This window comes from Mastigoproctus giganteus, chromosome 11 (assembly GCF_048544385.1).
Source record: "Mastigoproctus giganteus isolate SK-2022 chromosome 11, ASM4854438v1, whole genome shotgun sequence".
NCBI classification, from domain to species: domain Eukaryota; kingdom Metazoa; phylum Arthropoda; class Arachnida; order Uropygi; family Thelyphonidae; genus Mastigoproctus; species Mastigoproctus giganteus.
In genome coordinates, this window is record NC_143585.1 from 63,846,676 (window position 1) to 63,862,282 (window position 15,607).

The following is a 15,607-nucleotide window of genomic DNA, read 5'->3' on the forward strand; positions in this document are numbered from 1 at the left end:
AGCATTACAGTCCCTAAATACCTTTCAACACAATGCACTTAGAATAGCTCTAGGGGCCTTCTGAACGTCACCAGTCCAGAGTCTATATTGATGCACGTGAACCTCCATTACCTTTTGAAGACAGATGCTGCTGCTTACGTACACAGCCAAACTTCGGAGTATGCCTTCCCATCCCGTCTGGCCTTGCCTCTTTAACCCGTCTTTCCTAAATTTCTACAGGAATAAACCAAATGAAAATAAAGCAGTTGGAATCAGATTGAAGGATGTAGCACAGAATTGAAGTGTCCCACTAGACAATATCTACCCAGATACCAGAGAAATGGAGCCACCATGGTCCATATTAAAATCTTTATGTGATGACTTTTTTCTGAAGTGGGGAAAACAGGTGCTGGACAATCAAAATATATTGCAGCTACATTTAACTCGTGCATCAGCAAACACACACACACCGTCCGCAAATATATACTGATGGATCCAAATCTGATACAGATGTAGGTGCTGCAGTGGTTCTTCCCATTTGTGCTATCTCTGAAAAACTTTTCCCCAGTTGCAGTATTTAATGGCTGTCGAACACGTAAACAACAGGTGTAATGAAGAGATAATAATCTATATCGATTCCTCGAATGCAGTAACTTCTTTACAACATAAATGTTAGAACTCCCATCCTATTTTGAAAGAAATCAGAGCACAGTTAATTAATCTCACAGAATACAACACAGTGGTAAAGTTCTGCTGGATTCCTGGGCATGCTGGAATCCAGGGAAATGAGAAAGAAGATAAAGCAGCAAAAAATCCAGTCAACACCATGTCTTCACTTGCCTCGATTCCTTATATGGACTGCAAACTCATCATGAAACAGTTATATATTGACCAATGGGCATCAGTATGGCAGCAACAAAATCATAATAAATTCTTCCAAATAAAGAAAAAGCCACAATACTGGAAATCTAGTTTATGATTAAACAGATGAGAAGAGGTTGACCTTGCAAGGACACGCATTGGGCATTCCCATCTCGCCCACTTCCACTTGTCGACCGGTGGTGAACCTCCTCACTGCCATCGTTGTCCTCCCGCCCTACTAACAGTGAGACCTATCCTCCTCGAGTGTCCCCAAAATCATGCTGCTCGATTGATAAATTTTAAATCAGCTTTAACCCAAAACAGTTCACTAGAGATGAACCACATTCTCAGTGATGATGCAAATCTGTCTGAGTTATTTAATTTTTTAAAACAAATTCATTTATATGAACTTATCTGACACATGAATGAAAAAAAAAAAAAAAAAAAAAAAAATTCAATTGCAGAATTACTGTGATACACAATTTGGCCTTAGTTTCCCTTATACCAATAAACTCTCATTAAAACCAACCAACCAACCAACTTTCCTATGGTGAAAACTATCCTCAAAGGAAAGAGATTTCAGGACAATTGAGGACATAAAGAAAAAGGTAATTGCTGAACTGAACATCTCTTTGAATGCCTTTGCTGACTCTTTTAAGAAACTTTTATAACAATGTAATAAATGCATTCAATTGAGTGGCAATTACTTTGAATACAAATAAAACCATTTTTTAAGCTCCAATTTGTTATTTTTTTGCAACAGTCCAGGAACTTTATTACCATACCTTGTATACATGGTTAATTCATTACATATTTTTTAGCGTTTGGGTTAAAAAAATGTACTTTGTGAAAATAGTTATATTTTATTTTTAGTCTGCTTTTTGTTTTATTTTTTTATTTAAAAAAAAATGTATTCAGGCAATTTCCTCCATTTTCATTTGCCCCATCCTGTCACTGATATTCAGTGCTATTTTTTTGTTAATATAAAATTTATCAAAATTTAGACATCAGAGATGTGAATGACAAATTCACTCTATTGTTATTTAAAATAGGAAATTTAAAATAAATAAACAATAAATAAATACAGTAAAAATTCCTAAATTTGATTTTCTTGGGCCAGGCTAATGTGATTTGGAATGAAAGTATAATGGCAGTTGTTTTGCCTTTTTTTTTTTTTTTTAATTATTGAATAATCCAATACTGCATTGTCTCTGTTTTTATTGGCAATACAGGATGTTTCAAAAATATGTGAAAAAAAATATTCTGTACATATTCTAGGGTCCAAAATAAGGGGAAAAAGTTATAAAAATGTGTCCATGAATGGCTATTTGAATTTTTAAAAATGGCAATGGACTTTTGAATGGTAAAAAATAATAAAATTATAAATATTATAAATTATTCATATTAGGTAGATCTGCATATTGGTATTTGTTTTTCTTCATTAAAAATGCACAATTTTTTTATATAAAAGGTTATTATTTTAAAATACTACCTATTAATTATAAATAACTGTTTTTACGTTCTTTTCAGACTCTGCAGAATTTTATGTTTACTATGCTAAAAGATAGCAATACTATAGCTTGTAAAATGTCACTGGTAAGTGCCAATATTTCATTATTTTTTGTTGAATAATATTTTTATACTATATAAATATGGCTATAATATCATTTTAACAGTGTGTAGTCACTGGAATTTATATGAAAAGAATTTATAGAAATGTAGCTATAAATATATTTGAATGTTTGCACTGTTTTTCTTTTTGTGCCCTGCTTAAATGTTCTCAGTGATTTACTGCGTTGTATCAGATTGAGCTTAACTTCTTCAAAGTATCCTTGTGTAGAACACAAGTATTTTCTTTCAGTTATGTTGTGTGTCATGAGAAGCTCTTTGGCATTATAGTATATGAATTGTTAGTTGAATGATGCTCACTGAAAAACATGACATGGTTCTTTCAACTGGAAGACCTACATGTCATATTCAAAACAACAAATTTAACTTTTGATCGTAATAAACTTACATCTGATGTCTATTACTTGCTTAACTTTGTGAAGCAGTGTTTGGACTAGGAACAGCCCATTAAATGAGGGCCAATTGCCAGTTATCAGTTTTATCTTACATGTGATGCCATATACCGTTACAAACCCATCAGTAGCCCAGTTTGCTGCAATTTAAATAGCAGGTGAAATTCCAGCTAGTGCCAAAGTGTCAGTTGTGTTTCATAACAAACATTCTGTTATGCCCGAGAATGTGAAATACTTTTTACTTAATTGTGAATCCACAATTATATATACTAAACCCAAACAACTGCTAACTAATGTGAGAGATAAATTTTGCACTATCCCCCCTTGCCCCCCACTAATATCTCTCTCTCTCTCTCTCTCTCACACACATAAATATAATGTCACAGGAAAGGTTGCTCACTAAATTTGAAAGTGTCTGGAATTTTATTGATATAATAGGAAGGTGGCACATGAGCCTTTTCAGTCAGTTCAGCCCTGGAGAGATTGTGCAAGTCTCATGGGGTAAAATTTTTCTCAGTGTAGGTCACACTTATTAACAGGAAGGACTGTTTTAATAGGGATGGGATACACTCAAATAGAAGGGGTGAAAGAATATTTGGAATATTTGCTGATTCTATCAAGGCAAGTCCAGGTAGATTGGATAACTGTTAGTTGGGTAGATATTTAGACTTTTATTCAGACTAATAGTTTAATGGCAGCTATAAGTAGAGGCTAAATTGATTCTTGTAAGCTTCTATTCAGACATGTAATAGCCTGGAAAGCAAGGTGCAGGGGGATTACAAGGCCTTTGGAGGGAAGAGTCCTCATGAGCCATGTAATTAATTATATGGGCTGTGTTAAAGTTACCAAGGGCACAAACATGTGCACACTTATACTTGCTTATGTACTAATGGTAGGAGCATTATGAATTTAAAGTACAGTAGACTCTCGATTTTCCAGGATAGATGGTAAAAAAAAAAAAAAAAAATCCCAGATAATTTGAAATGTTCAGTAATATGTAATATATATGTAAGAGACATGTTCCAGGACTTCTTACGTAAGTCAAGTTTTATGAACTCGGGAATGACTAATAAAATATTGCTACTATATCCCTGATATACCAAAATTACAAAAACCACATAATATCCTCAGAAGAATAAAGAAAAATAGTTATATATTTTTCAATTAATTAGTTATATATATTTTAATATTAGTTATATATATTTTAATATTAGTTATATATTTGTCCTCGTATTCTGTCTTTGTCTCTTATTATTGTGTTCACCGTTGACACCGACAAATCTGAATTCCGTATGATACTTGTTAATGTTTATTTTTATCCTTATTTAAATTTTTTGATCCAAATCGATCGCTTTCCTTTGGTATATTTACTAGTACTGCTGTCACTTATTCTCTTAGTCGGCACAATGATAACAGTCAAAATGTAATTTTCTGTAAAGAACTTCACAGGGTTAAGGTGAAAACTCACTGTTATCACCCCACACAATCTCACATTTTACTAAAGCATATTTCTGGAGGCCACTACCATAAAACAATAAAAACAATTTGCACTTTCTGGGTTATCGGAATTTCTGTTAGTGCAGTTCATTATAAATGGGTAGTAAACTCGATCTTATTGCATTTGCAATAATACCAATAGCTGGAATTCTGTGGGATTTTGTTATTATGGTGAAATGTGTGTCCCCTTCACTGAAATCTTCAATCATATAAAAAAAAAACATAAATAAATTTTAAGAATCTTCTCTTCATTCATATTTTTAAATGTTACTCCATATCTCGCTTGTGCAATTTGTTCATGCTGTTATCATTGTTATTGATTGCTTATTATTATACAGTGAAAAAAAATTTACATAAGTTGGCAACTTACTGTATTGAAAAATGTTCAGCAACCTACGTAAAAAATATGAGGATAGATAAAAAAAACTTACCATGCACTACCCCCATGTCTAATACGATGCTCCCCTTTATTTTTTATGATATCCATTTTAAATCCAATAGCTCTCTTTTGTTTTTTACGACGTAGCACATGGTTTGGTCACCAACATTATAATTAAAGATTTATTAAAGATGTAACGGATGCGCCGTTTTCAAACTTTTGAATAATTTCAAGTTTTTGTTTAATTGAAACTGCAACTCATTTGCATTTACCCATCATTTTCGTGATTTCTAAACAAAAAAATATATATATATATTTACCATAAAAAAAAATTCGACATCCCTGATATAAAGAACAAAACAGAATTTTTCTTTTTGCAGTGTGATGGAACACAACAATTGATGCGATGCACTAAAACAAACTAAACATTTTTCTCTTTTTTCAGAGCAGCAGGTGTGAAGACAGTGGGGGGTTGCAAGATAATAATCTCCCAATGATGACTTTATAACACCGCTTCTTGTTGCTTATTTATGACTTGAAAAACATCTGTTTATACCTATTCTGGTTATTACATACTTGAATTTTATGATTTCTGGGTGACTATTATTATTTTATTATTATTATTTTTTTAATTTGGAGTCTTAAAGTGTCCCAATTAATTCGATCCTGGTAAATCAAGAGTCTGCTATATTAGTGAAGTCATTAAATGCAGACATTATAGAAATTATCAGAACGTGGTACCACACTAACATAGAGGATGGGATACAGAATTTTAATATGGTGAACACATATACAGAAAGGTCATTTATTTATTTATACTATGTAGGCAATACTGCTGAAGCCTGCAGATCCACTTGTGGAGATGACATACCCAGTAAAGCCAATCAATACAGTGGTGTCTATGTATCATTTTGTAGCATTAAGTAGAACAATTGACTCTTAGGTCAGGTGTATGTAGAAAGCTTCACCTATCTGGTTTCTGCCTTTGCCATGTGGAGTCAAGTCACTACTATTCATGTATTGTGTGGTTAACACTAACTTAAAAAAAAGGAGGACAGTGACTATCATTATGTAATGTTATGTAAAGCAATTGGCTCTTATCTCAAGTATATGTAGAAAGTTTCACCTAGCTTCTGCCTTTGCCATGTGAAGGCAGGTCAATCTACTATTCATATATTGTGTGGTTAACACTAACTTTTACTGATACTAAAAGTTAAATCCTGCCCTGTGTTTCAAGAATACAGGGGCAACAACAATAAAAAAAAAAAAAAATGGACAGTGAAAGAGAGAAGTTACTTCTCTCAAAAAAAAAAAAAAAAAAAAAAAAGCACAAGGTATGTGATACACACCAACAAAAGGCTACCTTATGTCAATGAACTGTTCATCATGGACATAAAAGGATAAATGTCAACAAACAATTCCATCCCAAACTGAAATGCACACTGCATTTAGAAAAGTCACAAATGAGTCATTACACACTTATACTCCATCCATGCAGGATACATGCTGCTTCCAAACTTTTACTGACAAGTCACACACTCGTAAAGTCCATAAGCACTACAAAAGAAGACAGTAAATTGAAGAGCCAAAGCAGCACAGAAGGTGAGCTTTAACTACAGATGGGAGATGACAACTAATGAAGAAAGGTACCAGTTCAAAGTGATTCAGTTAAAGGAACAAACAGTTCACATTCAGGAGCTCCATTAATAAGAATGCAGGTACAATTCACAGTCCACAGATGCAAGTTCCAATAATGAAAAACAACTGGTGACCCATGCACACCTGCAGATCATTAACAGTACAAGCCACATTCTTTCCATCCTACATTAATTCATATCCAACAAGGAACCAAACATTAAGGATATTACACCCACTGTGCTTAAAGCTCAACATATCCTTATGTCATGATACAATTAAACAAAATATACCTGTGTCATGGAAATGAGCACTCACCAATAAAGGAACAGGATAAAGCCATGCATGCCCATTTCCACTATAGAAACTTCTGCAGCCTGCTTTCAACTCCTGTGTTATACCAAAATGATTCCTCACAAGGTAATGTTAAACCACCAGAAGAAAATAACAAGAACAAGTAATGCCAAAATCTCTAAATCTTGCTCACCTATTTCTAATTAGCAAGAGTCGAACATATATGTATGGTTTGCATCCCACTGTTTCAGCCCTGATATCCTCATAAAAAGAATTTTCCTATGCTCAAAAGCAAGTTAAAAAATTCTGAAACTGTTGGAAAGTCTCTTTATCAACAAGAAGTTCCAGTTCTATGCCCAGATCAAAGTGAGAAATTGGAGTCCTTGCAGTTCCATCCTGATAACACCATGATGCTCACATTCATGTAAAACATTGCTGCCTTGTTTTCTCTCCACTGTAGTGGCATTGTCACCTCATAGAGATGTCCAGCTAAAAAGGCTTTGCATAAAATGAGTCATGACTTGTGACAGAATGGTATTATATAAATTTTGTCAAATCTGAAGCAACCTTATGCCAAAACACTTTGACAGGAAGAGAAAAACTTCTTAGTAATAGCGCCTTTATTTTGCCAACAATTGACCATATATTCCTAAATCTTCATTGTAACAGCAAAAGGGAGATAATGACAGAATATTATAATGTCAGACTGCACTGTTACAATAACACTACAAAATTCATCCAACAGTAAAGTTACATATTATTTAGTAGAATAGTATACAGATATTCCATCTGATATCAGATGGAATATCTGTATACCATTTCAATGATAATAAATACAGAATTAATACATTATTACAGCAGTAGGGGCTTAGAGGGGAACAGGTATCCTGTGTGTTATCAGACACTCAGTCTAAAACACTGATGGATCCAATATCTATCTTTTACAGAAGATTTAGGAGAAGTCTGATTGGCCTACCTCCCTAAAATCCAGTCATGCACACCTTCTCGATGGTAAGCCCTGTTACGTCACTTAGGTGGCAACGAACGTGTAGAGTGGTTCTCTTCAAGACTCCTAGTCAGCATGAAGAGGAAAAGACCAAACCTGACAGCACAACGAAACAACTGGTCCTCAGTCCCCAGCGGCTTTCACTCCCCCTCTTACGGCAGCGAGAGGATTCGAGTGGAAGCAGAGGATGCTAAGAATCTCTGGGTACGATCAGGCTGCCATGCACTGAAACTGAACTTGGCCTGTTACAACGTAAGATCGCTCATCAGTGAAGACAGGATATTAGAGCCTGAAAAGGAATCAGAAAATGTGCATTGGAATATTATCTGTTTGGCTGAAACAAGAAGAAGAAATGAATCACTTATAAGTTTATCAAGTGGAAATCTTCTGTACACCAATGGAAACAGTGAAAGGAGTGAAGGTGGAGTTGGGTTTCTGGTCCATAAAAATTTAAAAACAACATTTTGGAATTTAAAAGTACATCACCAAGGGTGTCAAGACTAATACTCAAGATTTCTAAGAGGTACAAGCTAAAGGTTATAATGATATATGCACCAATATTGAGCCACGATGATGAAGAGGTTGAAGAAATGTACACCGAAATTAAAAGACTTCTAGATGAAGTCAAAACTCACTACAGTATCATTATGGGGGACCTCAATGCTAAGGTTGAAAAGAGACAAAACAGGACAGAAAGGGAAACTATAGGAAATGTTGGAATTGGTAAAAAAAAATGAAAGAGGTGAAAGACTTGTGGAATTTGCAGAATCTTGAGGAATGCGGTAATGAACACACTTTTTTAAAGAAAAGAGTGAACAGAAAGTGAACATGGAAAAGCCCAAATGGATTACAGCTAATGAAATTGACTTCATCCTCACTAACAGAAGATATATTGTGAACAATGTTACCGTCCTGAACAAAGTAAATGTTGGAAGTAGTCACAAAATGGTAAGATGTACACTTAATATAGATGTAAGAAAAGAAAGGAAAAAACTGACTCCAGAAAATAATATAGAGGTCTCTGAGATAACAGAAGAGGAGAAAGAGCAGTATGTACTGGAACTTAAGAACAAGTTTGAGATTCGGCACACCATTCAGGACCAAGATATTGATTAGGAATAAAACAACTTTCTAAACTTATCAAAACTAAAGAAGTCCGAGAAATCTATAAGTAAAAAGAAATCCAAAGAAGAAAAAATTACTGAAGAAACATTTGTCGTGATGAATTGAAGACAACAAATTAAGAGCAAGATAAACACTGACAAGGACAAAATTCAGTATACCGAGTTACACAAAGCCATTAGAATGAAACTAAGAGAGGACATAAGAAGGTTTAACACAAGAAAAGTAGGACAGCATTAAGGGAAAACAAAGGACTTAAATCAGCAGCCATGAGCAGCAACACAGAAAGACAAATGATACTGAAACTGAAGAATAGCGATGGTGTACTTATAAGTAGCAGAGAAGGCATAATTCAAATAGCAGAAGACTACTATAGAGAATTATACAAGGAGCGAGGGAATGATGCTAGCAGTGGGGAAGATGGATCGCAAATTAGCAACACATACGACATACCCAACATTCTTCCTGATGAGATAGAACATGCATTGAAGAAAATGAAGAATCAGAAAGCCCCGGGGGAAGATGAAGTTACTGTAGAGTTGTTAAAATTTGGAGGAAGAGACATAACACAAAAACTGGTTAAGGCTCTTCCCAAAATAATGCAATCATAGTTTTGCTGCATAAGAAAGGAGATAAATCAGATATTGGAAATTATAGACCAATTAGCTTCTTATCCCATATCTACAAGATGTTCACAAGGGTCATTACTAACAGATTAGAAAGAATACTTGATAAGAATCAACCGAAAGAGCAAGCTGGCTTTAGGACAGGATTCTCAACTATGGATCACCTTCACGTAATATCACAGCTAATGGAGAAAGCAAATGAATATAAAACACCTTTATGCCTGGCATTTGTGGATTATGAAAAGGCATTTGACTCCATACAGCATAATGCAATGTTTCGGGCACTGGAAAGACAAGGCATAGATACCCCATATATTATGATTTTGAAGAAAATATGTGAGAACGCTACCTCCTTTATTAGACTAGACAAAGACAGTAACAAATTTAAAATTGAGAAAGGAGTTCGACAAGGAGACACAATATCTCCGAAGCTGATTACTGCTGCCCTTGAGGAAGCTTTCAGAAGCTTAAACTGGTTGCAGAAAGGAGTTTGCAGTAATATCTAAGCATGCCTGAATGGAGAGTACCTAAACCATTTACGATTTGCAGATGACATTGATGTGGTAATAAGCCACAATCCCAAAGAATTAGAGGAAAATCTTAATCGGTTATGCCCAGTTAATAAGGATTTTGGACTTAAGATGAATATGGCTAAAACAAAAGGAATGATGAAAAAGTATGCCACAGAAAGGGACATAATGATTGAAGGAGCAGTAATTGAAAAGGTGGAGTCATATACTTATCTGGGACAGGTCATTAGCTGTAATAATGATAAATGGCTGGAAGTCAAGAGAAGAATAAATTTTGGATGGATAGCATTCAGGAAATATAATCACATACTGAGGAGCAATATCCCAGTTTGTCTGAAACGTAAAATAATGAACCAATGTATACTCCCCACCATGACTTATGGAAGTGAAACTTGGGCACTCACCAAAAGAATGGAAGAGAAGCTTTGAACTACACAGCAAAGAATGGAATGAATTATATTGGGAATCAGACTGTTAGATAAGAAGAGAAACACATGGATTAGGCAGCAAACTCAAGTTAAAGGACATTGTTATCAAAACTAAAGAACTAAAATGGTCTTGGGTAGGACACATAGCTCGAAGACATGATGACAGATGGACTAAGAAAATAACAGAATGGTACCCAAGAGGAGCTAGAAGAAAACCTGGAAGAAAACGGCCGAGATGGATAGATGAAATTCATGAGTTTGTGGGTAGTAAATGGATGGCCATTGCACAAAACATAAGCAACTGGAAAGTTGCTGGAGAGGCCTTTATCCTGCAGTGGATTGAGAATGACTGATGATGATGATACAACAATATAGAATGGAAAGAGTTAGTTTGCAGTAATAGCCAAGCATGCCAAATAGCTAAATTTCCTCTTTATAATTTCAGCAATATGAAATGACAGGCTAACAATGTGAAAACTTGTGAGCACAGTACACTGAAAGGACAGAATTCATGGGATACCTGGTTCCTGGGCAATGTGACGCTGTCTTCACTAGTGGATGAATCCACCACTTGGTGGATTCATCCACTAGTGAAGGTCTATAATTTCCACTAGTACACTGCATCACTGTATTCATGTAAACGGTAATTGGATGTTAGTATGGATAAACGTTGTGAGTTAACCGATTTTGAAAGAGGGATGATAGTGGGTGCCCGACACATGGGTCACTGTATCGCAGAGGTGGTACAGATATTGCACTATCCCCATTCAACACTATCAAGAGTGTATCAGGAATACACCATTTCTGGAATAACATCTCATCGTGGACAGCACTGTGGGCGGAGAAGTGGATGGATGTGGCCATCAACACATTGGTTCGACCAACTGGAGAGCAACATCGATCTCCTGGTCCGATGAGTCCTGGTTGCAGTATTTCCGAGCGGATAGGAGGGTGCATATCTGGCGGAAACCACACAGAGCTATACACCCATCATGTCAACAAGGAACATTTCGGGCAGGTGAATGGTCAGTAATGGTCTGGGATGTGTTCAACTGGCACATGTTAGGATCTCCAGTATGTCTAGATGCATCTCTGAATGGTCCAGGTTACGTGTCCATCCTTGCAGGCCATCTGCATGCCTTCATGGTCATTGTGCACCCATAGGACATTGGACTCTTCCAGCAGGATAGTGCGCCTCCCCACAGAGCCGTGGTGACTAGAACATGGTTCGAAGAGCATTCTGCAGATTTTACCACCATGGAATGGCCTCCCTGTTCACCGGACGTGAGCCCTGTGGAGCATCTTTGGGATGCTGTGGAAAGGTCCGTTTGAGCTTTGGATCCTCCACTCAGAAATGTGACAGAATTATGGACAAATTGCAAAATGTGTTAGTTGTCTGATGTCACCAGGGGTTTCTCCCATCTCTGCATTGCATACTCTGTTTGTGTAGCACAGAAATCTGTGTGGGCCAGAGATTTAAAAAGTGTGTGGGGAGTGGAAGGTTGTGTAGTGTTGTATACTGTTGTTTTTCTGACCATTTAGCCATTGGGACCCAGTTTTACTGCACTTGACCTTGGGAGGCAGATCAGGTATCCAGTAGATTTTATTTTGTACTCTGACAGGCCCTGCCACCTAGTTTCCGAAGATTTTAGTGGCAAGGACCTATGTGAAAAGGGGGGGGGGTAAACACTAGAATATAAAAGGCCGAGAGAAGTTTATTATGTAAGCACAGTTTAAATTTGGATGTTATTAATTGATGAATTGTGGGAGGTGTACACTGACAAGTTAGACAGAGTAGTGGGGGAGGCTGAAGACTTGGGGAGAAAACAGAGGTATGGGGGATGGACAGTGGTACAGCAAGCATGGATGGAAATACCTGTGGAATGCTGTTGTGGACAAGTGAACTCATTGCCTTGCCGTGCAACTGCCCTTATCCAGAAGAAAGGTGGGCCTACCTGTTACTAGGTAGGTATCCCGTAATTTCTGTTCACTCAGTATAGTAGAACAATAGGTGTGAGAATTTCATCGTAAGGTTTTTTTGTTTTGGAACATCTAGAAATACAGTCGATTCTGGTTATTTGGGACACATCGCAACTAGGCATTTTGGCCCAATTAAGCAGCTGCCCCAATTATCTGAAGTTTCAAGTAAATAGTTAAAAATACAATGGACCCCCGCTTTACAATTGGTTCACTGTACAATCAAATCCCACCCCTCTGCCTGGTGGGTTCCCGCTGCCAGCTAACATATTCCACCCCAGAGCGGGATGGGCAGCTTGACCTTCTTACTGGATTCAACACTACATGGACATGACAACCATCACTGATAAAGACATACTGTGGCTTTGCTGCAGTGTGTCTTTGTTGCCACATGCCATTGGTGATCTGAACTGGGTACTCTAACCCGGTTCCCTTTAAAACCCCATCCCAAGGCAGGGGAAGGAGGAGACAGGTCTCTGTCTCCTCCCCCCTCCCCTCCCTGCCTTCTCCCATACTTCATCTGGTGGAGCTTGTCTTCACTGACCTCTTTGGGGATGCCTACTCTATTGTCCCTATTCTTCTATCTGTAAACCGAGTACACCCCTTAACAATGCTACCAAATTCTAATCAACGTCTAAATTCTACCGGTTTCGTGTAAATCTCTAAGACAACTAACATTATTATCTTTTATCTAGCGTATAGCCTCACATGTCTAAATTTAATAACATCAGTTTTTCCCGACTTATTAGGCCTTTTAACACATCTCTAGCATTCAACCCCAACCAGCGATTTCCTAACAGCAATCCCATTAAGCATTAATGTCAAACACATAATTTTTTTTTTTTTTTTTTTTTTTAGGTCCTAGCCACTGAAATCCCAGGAAACTAGGTGGCAGGACCTGCCAGAGCAACTTGTTGTGATACTGGACACACCCGGCTAGCCTCCACATGGCGAGGTATGAGCAATGTCGGGCCCCATTAGGGGCCTGGTGGCCAATAAGCTGGACAAACAATGGGCACAACACATCACACTGCACAGACATTGCCCACACACTTGACAGTGTACTGTCCTCGATAAAGCGAACACACGCGGAGATGGGAGAAATCCCAGGTGCCATCTGACATGAACATACCTTAAGTACAATAAAATCACGTACGATGCACTCACCATAGTAAAGTACCGTTCACTGCACAATGTGTAGTAAGTGCCGGTCATTGTGATCACGTTTGTGAATTGAATTTTAATTCTATTAAACAGCGATTCTAATTGACGAAAATAGGAGGAATATTATCCAAGGCTATAAAAGTAAAGATATATTAAGCACAAATTTACCCTTTATTACCTTACCAATTAAAAAATTAAATGATATGCGAAAATCGGAAGAATATATATGATAATCGGAATAATTAATATGATAATCGGAATAATTAATATGTACTGTAATGTGTACATACTAACTAGTTGACATTTCTGTTCACTGACATTTGTGGGTGGGGCTTAAAATTTAAAACAGTAAAAAGATAAGCAATCAATAACAAAGAACATGGCGCTCACAAATTGCAAGTAACACGATATGTGCAAGTGAGAACAGAGTAACAAGTTACGAAGCTTTAAAAATAGGAATGAAGAAAAGATTCTGAAAATTAATTTTTTTATATGATTGAATATTCCATGGAAGTGTAAACACATTTCACCACAATAACCCACAGAATTCCAGCTGTCGGTATTATCGCAGATTCAATAAGATCAAGTTTACTATCTGTTTATGATAGATTGCATTAACAGAAAAGCCCAATAAACAGGTGACTGCTAATTGTTTTTATTGTTTTATGGTTGTGACCTCCAGAAATCTGACCGAACCACGTGGTATGGTCAGAGACAATCCACGCTGTGGTCTCCTGCCTCGATTAAACAGAATGTTGTCCCAATTAAGTGAAGTAAACCCTGGCTATTTCTTCTATTGGGTTCTGTTTTTTGAGATTTTCCCCAAATAAACGGCTGCCCTGATTAACCGGTGGCCCAAATAACCGGAATCCATTGTACCTTCAAAATAAATGACCGGGGTGCTGGTATTCAGAATTTTTTAATTTTTTGTTGATTGACAAATACCAGAGATAGTAGTAATAGTAGTAGTGGCATGTGATGCAAGAAAGCAAATGTATGAGCTTATGCAGCATCAGCCAAAAAAAAAAAAAAAAAATCACACCATTCCCTCCAAATGCCTGTCCAGTTCCTCCTTAAATTTATTCAACCTATCAACTTCCACAACGACAGATGGAAGTTTGTTCCAGCAATTAACCACCCGCTGGCTAAAGGCAAATTTCCGCACATCTATTCTACATCTGTCTTTTCTTAATTTGAATTTATGCTCCCTTAGGTTCGTAATCTGAACAAGTGGAAGGATCCCATCAGAATTCAGCGTGCTCAACCCATTCAAGGCCTTATACACCTCAATCAGATCACCGCGCAGGTGCCTAGTTTCCAGCCACTGCAGTTTGCAGAACTTAAGCCTCTCTTGGTAAGAGGATCCCTTCATTTCCCTCACCAATCTTGTTGCCCTTCTCTGTACACGTTCAAGTAAATCTACATCCTTCCTAAAATGAGGCCTCCAGACCTGTACGCAGTACTCAAGGCGTGGCCTGACCATTGCCTTATACAGAGGGATAATCACCTCCTTTTCCCTGCTAGCAAAATTCCTATATATCATTGACAAAACCCCATGACCTGCCCTGGCAGCCTGTCTGCATTGCTCAGAGAACTTCATATCTGACTGCACAATTACTCCCAGGTCTTTTTCATTTTCTACCACCTTAAGTGTAGTACCACACAGTTGGTACGTTTCTCTGGGGTTACTTCTACCCATATGCAGTACTTTGCATTTGTCAAGGTTAAACTTCAGTTGCCACTTCTTAGCCCATCTGCCCAAATTATCTAGATCCTGTTGCAGTAGCACACTGCCATTACTGTCATTAACAACCCTGCCAACCTTTGTATCATCTGCAAACTTCGACATTAAGCTTGATATACCTTCATCAATATCATTGATAAATATACAAAACAACAGTGGACCTAACACCGAACCCTGTGGGACTCTACTAATAACATTAGTCCAAGAAGAGCAGCACCCATTGATTACCACCCTCTGTCTTCTCGCACTTAACCATCCTTTTATCCATTGTAGCAACTTACCCTTAATACCATTCTGCTCCAATTTGTACAATAGTCTTCCATGCGCAACAGTGTCAAAAGCTT

General features: G+C 37.1%; 1 protein-coding gene across 2 annotated transcripts in view; it reads left to right on the plus strand.

The window, feature by feature from the left end:
- Positions 1 to 15,607, plus strand: part of Mys45A (SDA1 domain containing protein Mys45A) — a 199,013-nt gene that overhangs the window by 51,331 nt on the left and 132,075 nt on the right. For both annotated transcript variants that reach the window (XM_090385160.1, XM_090385161.1), the window contains exon 6: positions 2,371 to 2,436. In XM_090385160.1, the coding sequence (XP_090241286.1) occupies positions 2,371 to 2,436 (66 nt within the window). The remainder of the gene's footprint in view (positions 1 to 2,370; positions 2,437 to 15,607) is intronic.